Below are 9,745 nucleotides of genomic sequence, written 5' to 3' on the forward strand. Positions count from 1 at the left end.
ACCTGCAGTGTTAGCTTTCAAGAAAGTATAAATAACAAAACATCTAACATCAGGCTTTTGTATCCAGACTTTCTTCATAGTGGGCCTCTTTCTGCCAGTGTTTCTCTTGGTGTTGGACAACACGGAGGGTAACACTTGCTTAGATTCCCACAAAACATAGTAATTTTTAAGCTTACGACAAAAAGGTCTGATATGACCATATTTGAGACAATAGTTGTGAGGCCCGGTTACTCTAATTACATTTAATTATCATACAAACAAATAATTAGAAGTCAAAGTAGCGGAAAAACGATTTAAAATAAATTTTGGGCCTATAAAAATTTCGGCATGACCTCCCCGTAAGTAGGACATCTCAAAATACACAGACAACAGTTTATTTAAAATAACTAAAACTAGGAACTCAACAAACTTAAACATCACACAACCATGTGCCGGCCAGGCACGAAAACAAATTAAAACAGTTAACACATACCTGAGCCGACAAGGCTTGATAATAATTTAAAACATAGCAGGAACTCTCAAATACAACACAAATACATCGGGGCATCTCCCCGGAGAATATAAAAATGACTCTAACATAATACATAATATAACTCCGATAATACATAATATAACTGGGAGACAAGACATGATCCAACCTCCTCAACGAGCTCCGCCAGCGGACCCTCCGCCTGGTGCTGAAAAGTCACTTGGGTAGCCTACCATGGTGCCAAACAGCAGCCACAGTAGCCCCCCAGAATTAACTGAGGTTAGGATTCTGGTATGAAACAGTTAGGCAACAACAACAAAACATATAAACTATGCATAAACACATTATAAAATGTAGTACGCAATGCATGAACTGGGCTCAAAGTAAACGGGATAACAGAAGCCAACAAACGGTACGATAACAACTGGAACAATGCTCGAGCTAGAACACAGGGGAGCTACATCGTCATGTAACTAAACCGCCCTGCCAAGTATGCGAGGTATGTCGTGCTGGGTGAAATTAAACACCCACGACTCGGCCTCCATACAGCTGATAACGATACAACAGATAGGCACAATAACGAACAACATACGATGTCAAGATTCCAAGTGCATATCACACAGAAAATGCATCAAGGAATAGACAATCATAATTTCGGTCTCAGGGATACTAGGCATAAAAAGCCACCAGCTGATTCCCGAAATAACAATGCGTGTGCCCAGAGTACAATACAACATGATAACGGGTAACAAGAATGATAGGGCTCAACGTGTGACGTAGTGAATATCATGCCCTATTCTAAATGCCACAAAATATATCAAATAATTTAACATATAAACAACGAGGCATTTAAATTCACATAATCCATATAGTTCACGTAATCAACATAATATCGGCAAAACAATATTTATATTTTTATCGTTGTATGTTACCAACCGTAACATACCTATACCAATTCAAACGAAGGTCCTCAACTCTAATTCCCAAAGTTTCGGCCTACAACACAATTAATATTCCAATATATATCAAAACGATGCGATATAACCAACGAAATCAAATTAAATCCAAGCGGGTAAAATCCCAATATCGAGCAGCCCACTATACCTCAACTAAACCAGTTGGAAACTCACGCTCAAGGCTGGAAGAAGGGATTAAAACATCACAACTCGAAGCTAAACTAGCTGGACCGGGACAGCCTTCGAGCTCGCCGGAAAACTCACCGGAAAAGGCTGGAAATGAACTGAATGAACAGGGGAAGGTTCAGCTATCTATAAGCTTCGAGATACAGCAGAATTATTGTCTAAAAGACTCTGAGATCGAAGCTTTCTTACCTGAAGAAACGCAGCAGAAAATAGCAGCACGTCTAGCTTCTGAAAGTAGCTCGATTCGGGCTCAAACGGGCATCAAATTCATCGCTTCTTAGCTTGAATCGAAGCCACGGATGTAAGGAAGAAAACCCAACAAACGAATCGAATTTTGGACTCCGAACGAAGAAGTTATGGGCAATTTACCGGAGCTGCGCAGAGGGGTGACGGGAGTGACGGGATTTGGGGATGACTTCTCTTTTCTTTTTCTTTCCTTAGCTTTTGTATGAAGCGTGGATATGTATATATGTAAGGGTGTGTGTGTCCTTTATTTAATTATTATTTGGGCAACTTGACACAGTCCAGATATTTTAACGCTCGTGTATTATTTTAGCTCTAATATGTATTTTATATCGTTTAAATCTCGATATTCAAAAATAAATATTTTTTTTTAATACACTTTCTAATTTATTTGGCATAAATAATTATTTTTATTTAACATCTCAATAATTATTCTAATTATGCCAAATTACCAGATAATTAACTTTTGGGTCTTACATTTCTCCACCACTAAAAAACAAATTTCGTCCTCGAAATTTCAGTTTACACACATACATCTGAAACGCAAGACACCACAATTCTATGCTAGGAATCAAACAAATATGGATAAGAAGTTCTTATCTTCTCCTCTGTCTCCCAAGTAGATTCCTCTACCCCATGCCTCGACCACTGAACTCGAACTAGTGGTACAACTTTGTTGCGAAGAACTTTCTCCTTGCGATCCAAGACAGACATAGGATACTCAGTATAAGACAATGCTGGATCGAGTTCAACCTCATCAGGCTGAATGACATGAGACGGATCAGGCTCATACTTACGCAACATAGATACATGAAACACATCGTGGATGCCATCCAAAGATTGTGGCAACTCCAACCGATAAGCACAAGGCCCAATACGTTCAACAATTCTATAAGGACCAATGTATCGAGGTGACAACTTACCTCTCATACCAAAACGAACAACGCCTCTAAACGGTGATATTTTTAGAAATACAAAATCATCAACTTGAAATTCCAAAGGTCGACGACGTTTATTCGCATAGCTTGTTTGTCGATCTTGGGCAGCTTTCATTCTTTGACGTATCAACTGAACTTTGTCATGCATTTCCTGAACAATCTCGGGTCCAGTCAATTGCTTTTCACCGAACTCATCCCAACAGAGCGGTGATCTACATCTGCGACCATACAAAGCTTCAAAAGGAGCCATGCCTATAGTCACTTGGAAACTGTTATTGTAAGAAAATTCCGCTAATGGTAAAGCTTCTTGCCAACTCTCTTTAAAATCCATAACTACAGCTCTAAGCAAATCCTCAAGAGTTTGGATTGTACGCTCAGTTTGACCATCGGTCTGAGGATGGTATGCAGTACTCATCGCAAGTCGTGTACCCATTTCTTTTTGGAAGCTAGTCCAAAACTTTGAAGTAAATCTAGGGTCACGATCCGAGACTATTGCAACTGGAACTCCATGCAGTCTCACAATATTCTCAATAAACAGACGAGCCATTTTCTTATACGAGTAAGTCCTTTCATACGGAATAAAGTGAGCTGACTTGGACAATCTATCAACCACTACCCAAATGGCATCGAAGTGACGAGAAGTACGTGGCAAATGAGTGACAAAATCCATAGCCACATGTTCCCAGTTCCACTGAGGAACTTCAAGACTGTGCAGTAATCCTCCTGGTCTCATACGTTCTGCCTTGACTTGCTGACAGACCATACAACGAGATACAAACTCAGCTACATCCTTCTTCATGTTCTTCCACCAAAATTGAGGTCTGAGAATATGATACATTTTGTTGCCTCCTGGGTGAATGCTATAACGAGTGCAATGAGCTTCATTAAGGATGGCTGTGCGCAAGTCAGGAATATCTGGGACAACTAATCTTCCATTCAATCGAAGAGAGTCATCTAAATAAATTGAAAATCCAGATTGATGTCCTTGAGTCACTAAATCATAAGACTTCTGGATCTGATCATCTGACTTTTGGGCAGCTTTAATAATCTGAATTAACTCAGGTTCAACAGAAATCTGAGAAACACATATAGCATTCCCTTGAATCTGAAAATTCAAACCAGAAGTGCAGATATCCTCGTGCAACTTAGAAATATAGATTGAGGAGAGTTGAGCATCATTATCGACTTTACGACTCAAAGCATCAGCAATGACATTCACTTTTCCCGGCTGATATTGGATCTCACAATCATAATCTTTCAACAGATCCATCCAACGTCTTTGTCTCATATTCAAATCAGATTGAGAAAATAAATATTTGAGACTCTTATGATCTGAATAAATTACAAATTGTTCTCCAAATAGATAATGTCTCCAGACTTTTAGAGCAAAGACAATAGCAGCCAATTCCAAATCATGAACAGGATATCTAGATTCATGTGTCTTCAACTGACGAGAACCATAAGCCACTACTCTGCCATGTTGCATCAAGACACAACCTAATCCTCGAGACGAAGCATCTGTGCAAACAACAAATCCTCCAGAACCACTTGGAATTGTAAGTACTGGTGCAGAAGTCAATCTCTTCTTCAACTCAACAAAACTTGACTCACATTCATCAGACCAAATGAATTTCTGATTTTTCTGAGTCAACAAAGTGATAGGTTTAGCAATCTTTGAGAATCCTTCAATGAATCTACGATAATAACCAGCTAAACCCATAAAACTCCGAATATCTGGCACATTCGTCGGTCTTGGCCAATTCAATACTGCTTCTACTTTACTTGGATCAACAGAAATACCATGTTCAGAGATAACATGGCCTAGAAAGACAACTCTGTCTAGCCAGAATTCACACTTGGACAACTTTGCATATAATTGTTTCTTTTGAAGAATTCGAAGAATTAACCTCAAGTGCTTGGCGTGTTCTTCTTCGGACTTAGAATAAATAAGAATATCGTCGATGAAAACAATGACAAACTTATCGAGATATTTTCTGAATACACGATTCATCAAGTCCATGAAAATAGCAGGAGCATTAGTCAAACCAAAAGGCATAACTAAAAATTCAAAGTGTCCATATCTAGTGCGAAATGCTGTTTTTGTAACATCTTGTTGTCTAACTCGTACTTGGTGATATCCAGAGCGAAGATCAATCTTGGAATACACCGCCGTACCTTGTAACTGATCAAACAAGTCATCAATTCTTGGAAGTGGATATTTATTCTTGATGGTTGACTTATTCAATTGTCTGTAATCAATACACATTCTCATCGTGCCATCTTTCTTTTTAACAAAAAGAACAGGAGCACCCCAAGGTGAAGAACTTGGGCGAATATAACCTTTACTCAACAATTCCTGTAACTGTTCTTTCAATTCTTTTAACTCAACAGGAGCTAATCGATACGGTGCTCGAGATATAGGTTCAGTTCCTGGCATCAGTTCTATACTGAACTCAACTTCTCGTTCTGGTGGAAATCCAGGAATTTCCTCAGGAAATACATCAGAAAATTCACAGACAACAGGAATGTCAGATATTGACCGCTCACCTTGAGACAGATCGACAGCATAAACAAGAAAACCTTCATTTCCTGAGTCCAACAGACGAGTCATTTCGATAGAAGAGACTAAAGGAATCTTAGCTCGTGAACCTCGACCATAGAAATTCCATTTAGGAGCAAAACTAGGTCTAAATCGAACTATTCCTCTATAACAATCGACAGTGGCTTTATTAGAAGTTAGAACATCCATACCCACAATACAATCGAAATCATGCATAGGTAGGACTATAAGATTTAGGTACAACACATTATCAGCATAGAGCAACACCGCATTAAACACAACATTATCAGTTATGATCATTCTTCCCATTGGAGTAGCAACTGATAAATTTCCATTCATACTAGTGGTGCAAAGATCATGCGAAGCGATAAATGCATGAGAGATAAACGAATGTGATGCTCCCGTATCAAAGAGTACTCGTGCTGTAAAACCACATAGAGTGCAATTACCAGTAATTACAGTACCTGGAGCTGCCTGTGCCTCGTCCTCTGTCAAGGCAAATACACGAACTGGTGGCTGATTTTGCTGACCACCTGGACCTCTTGATTGCTGATGTGGCCTGCTCGACTGCTGAGAAGAGTGGGATGGTGCAGAAAATTTGCCACTAGGTGTTCCACCACCTGCCTGCACTGATTTTCCTGTCTGACTGGGGCAAACTCGAGCAAAGTGTCCTGGTCTGCCACAAACATTGCAAAGTCCTTGAACTCCCACACATTGATTGCTGAAATGTTTCCCACCGCAGTTATCACAATAAGGACCAGTGTAGCGTTGTCCACTCTGCTTTCCAGAACCTTCAGAACTAGTAGAACTAGAGCCAGATTTCTTGAATTGTTTCCCTTTTGGACGTAAAGATGAAGTACTAAAATGACTTGAAGATTGCTTGCCAGATTGGTGCTGGATAGGAGTCTTGTTTCCACCTCTCCTTCGAAAACTTGCCTCAGCCCTTTTTGCCAATTCCACAGCTTCGGGATAATTCATTGGCTTTCCAGTCGAGACAAATGGATGCAAGCGATCATCTAATCCTTCAGTGAAGCTTTCAACAATAGCTCCCTGACTAGCAGCAACATGAGGAGCATACTTCAACAGTTCGTAAAAAGTATCAGCATAGTCTTGCACCGACATATTTCCTTGTTTCAAGTTATGGAATTCAGTTGATTTGGCACTATAGAATGATGGAGGACAATAACTTTCCCTGAACTTCAGCTTGAATACATCCCAAGACGGTGTTACTTTCTGAGATTCCAAAGTCATCAAGGTAGTAGCCCACCACATCTTAGCACGATCCTTCAACTGATGGAGTGCTAGCTTCAAACGTTGCGCCGACGGATATTCAATCAAATCAAAGAGATCTTCAATCTCGGTAATCCAGATTTCAGCTTTTTCAGGTCCCTCATTACCAAAATAACGAGGTGGACGCATGATATGGAAACGGGCAACTAACTCATCCATCCTAAGTTGTTCCAATCGTCCAGTAGCTTGATTAACCTCGGTATTAACATCAATGCGAGGTCTCCCACGACCACGCCCACGTTCAGCATTATTACCACTTTCAGCCATTCTATAAATATAAATCATAATAAGAATTAGAATGAAAATAAACATATCACATATGCACATAAACATGCTGAAAAGTAGCAACAACAAGCGCAAAAATCAACTTTAGTGTCTAGACTCGAGTGTCCTAGACTCTAGTTTGAGCATATCCCAGTTTATGCTTTGATACCATGATGTGAGGCCCGGTTACTCTAATTACATTTAATTATCATACAAACAAATAATTAGAAGTCAAAGTAGCGGAAAAACGATTTAAAATAAATTTTGGGCCTATAAAAATTTCGGCATGACCTCCCCGTAAGTAGGACATCTCAAAATACACAGACAACAGTTTATTTAAAATAACTAAAACTAGGAACTCAACAAACTTAAACATCACACAACCATGTGCCGGCCAGGCACGAAAACAAATTAAAACAGTTAACACATACCTGAGCCGACAAGGCTTGATAATAATTTAAAACATAGCAGGAACTCTCAAATACAACACAAATACATCGGGGCATCTCCCCGGAGAATATAAAAATGACTCTAACATAATACATAATATAACTCCGATAATACATAATATAACTGGGAGACAAGACATGATCCAACCTCCTCAACGAGCTCCGCCAGCGGACCCTCCGCCTGGTGCTGAAAAGTCACTTGGGTAGCCTACCATGGTGCCAAACAGCAGCCACAGTAGCCCCCCAGAATTAACTGAGGTTAGGATTCTGGTATGAAACAGTTAGGCAACAACAACAAAACATATAAACTATGCATAAACACATTATAAAATGTAGTACGCAATGCATGAACTGGGCTCAAAGTAAACGGGATAACAGAAGCCAACAAACGGTACGATAACAACTGGAACAATGCTCGAGCTAGAACACAGGGGAGCTACATCGTCATGTAACTAAACCGCCCTGCCAAGTATGCGAGGTATGTCGTGCTGGGTGAAATTAAACACCCACGACTCGGCCTCCATACAGCTGATAACGATACAACAGATAGGCACAATAACGAACAACATACGATGTCAAGATTCCAAGTGCATATCACACAGAAAATGCATCAAGGAATAGACAATCATAATTTCGGTCTCAGGGATACTAGGCATAAAAAGCCACCAGCTGATTCCCGAAATAACAATGCGTGTGCCCAGAGTACAATACAACATGATAACGGGTAACAAGAATGATAGGGCTCAACGTGTGACGTAGTGAATATCATGCCCTATTCTAAATGCCACAAAATATATCAAATAATTTAACATATAAACAACGAGGCATTTAAATTCACATAATCCATATAGTTCACGTAATCAACATAATATCGGCAAAACAATATTTATATTTTTATCGTTGTATGTTACCAACCGTAACATACCTATACCAATTCAAACGAAGGTCCTCAACTCTAATTCCCAAAGTTTCGGCCTACAACACAATTAATATTCCAATATATATCAAAACGATGCGATATAACCAACGAAATCAAATTAAATCCAAGCGGGTAAAATCCCAATATCGAGCAGCCCACTATACCTCAACTAAACCAGTTGGAAACTCACGCTCAAGGCTGGAAGAAGGGATTAAAACATCACAACTCGAAGCTAAACTAGCTGGACCGGGACAGCCTTCGAGCTCGCCGGAAAACTCACCGAAAAAGGCTGGAAATGAACTGAATGAACAGGGGAAGGTTCAGCTATCTATAAGCTTTGAGATACAGCAGAAATACAGCAGAATTATTGTCTAAAAGACTCTGAGATCGAAGCTTTCTTACCTGAAGAAACGCAGCAGAAAATAGCAGCACGTCTAGCTTCTGAAAGTAGCTCGATTCGGGCTCAAACGGGCATCAAATTCATCGCTTCTTAGCTTGAATCGAAGCCACGGATGTAAGGAAGAAAACCCAACAAACGAATCGAATTTTGGACTCCGAACGAAGAAGTTATGGGCAATTTACCGGAGCTGCGCAGAGGGGTGACGGGAGTGACGGGATTTGGGGATGACTTCTCTTTTCTTTTTCTTTCCTTAGCTTTTGTATGAAGCGTGGATATGTATATATGTAAGGGTGTGTGTGTCCTTTATTTAATTATTATTTGGGCAACTTGACACAGTCCAGATATTTTAACGCTCGTGTATTATTTTAGCTCTAATATGTATTTTATATCGTTTAAATCTCGATATTCAAAAATAAATATTTTTTTTAATACACTTTCTAATTTATTTGGCATAAATAATTATTTTTATTTAACATCTCAATAATTATTCTAATTATGCCAAATTACCAGATAATTAACTTTTGGGTCTTACAATAGTGACATACAAAAGGACGCTTCCATTGTTTTGTCTTAGGAACAGAAACATCTTTTTCAACAATGAGTTTCTTACCTTTCGAAGCAGTTGAAGGATGGTTCAAGGAATCATTACCTTCCTTCACAAACACTGGTGTTTTGGAACATTCACCAGTTTCAAAAACACTTTCTTTAAAACCAAGTCCAAACTTATCATTCTTACCCATAGTCAAAATGGAATCAAGTTTGCTTGAACTGGAATTAAATTTATCAAGTGTAGTTTTTGCTCTTTCAAGTTCAGAATTCAGCAACCCTAATTCCATATCTTTCTTACTCATGAGAATTTCCAGTCTAGCCACAGCAGCTTTCAATTCAGTATTCTCTTTTGTAAGAGTTGTGTTCAACTGATTCCTCTTGTTCCAATCACTGTATAACTCTTCATAGAGTTTTTGAATACCTTCCAGAGTATAAGGATCAGCTACCTGTTCTTCATGATTGCTGGAATTGACAAGGTTAGAAGCAACAAAACAAAAAGATTTTTGGATAGTGTTGCGTCCA

General features: G+C 39.2%; 1 protein-coding gene across 5 annotated transcripts; it reads right to left on the bottom strand.

Moving 5' to 3' along the window:
- Window positions 1–452: 452 nt before the first annotated feature.
- LOC140876108 (uncharacterized) lies at window positions 453–9,036 on the bottom strand. Of its 5 annotated transcripts, XM_073279974.1 has the most exons (6): window positions 8,677–9,023; window positions 8,439–8,574; window positions 8,281–8,330; window positions 7,504–7,563; window positions 5,817–6,910; window positions 453–698 (listed from the first exon to the last, which is right to left on the bottom strand). In XM_073279974.1, the coding sequence occupies exons 5-6, from the start codon at window positions 6,907–6,909 to the stop codon at window positions 643–645; spliced, it is 1,149 nt and encodes a 382-aa protein (XP_073136075.1). In that variant the 5' UTR covers window position 6,910; window positions 7,504–7,563; window positions 8,281–8,330; window positions 8,439–8,574; window positions 8,677–9,023; the 3' UTR covers window positions 453–642. The 5 variants fall into 5 exon arrangements, 3 of the variants coding, with proteins under 3 accessions (XP_073136075.1, XP_073136077.1, XP_073136076.1); XR_012148674.1 differs by lacking the exon at window positions 5,817–6,910 and having other exon boundaries at window positions 8,677–9,036; XM_073279976.1 differs by lacking the exon at window positions 7,504–7,563.
- Window positions 9,037–9,745: the final 709 nt, after the last annotated feature.

This window comes from Henckelia pumila, chromosome 1 (assembly GCF_033568475.1).
Source record: "Henckelia pumila isolate YLH828 chromosome 1, ASM3356847v2, whole genome shotgun sequence".
Taxonomy (NCBI): domain Eukaryota; kingdom Viridiplantae; phylum Streptophyta; class Magnoliopsida; order Lamiales; family Gesneriaceae; genus Henckelia; species Henckelia pumila.

Bases quoted from the DNA above. Each gene is read 5' to 3' on its own strand.
- LOC140876108 (XM_073279976.1), bottom strand. From the start codon at position 6,909: ATGGCTGAAAGTGGTAATAATGCTGAACGTGGGCGTGGTCGTGGGAGA. The intron at 699-5,816 runs GTACTGTAATTA...GCACCATGGTAG, and splicing joins CGAGGCACAGGCAGCTCCAG to GCTACCCAAGTGACTTTTCA.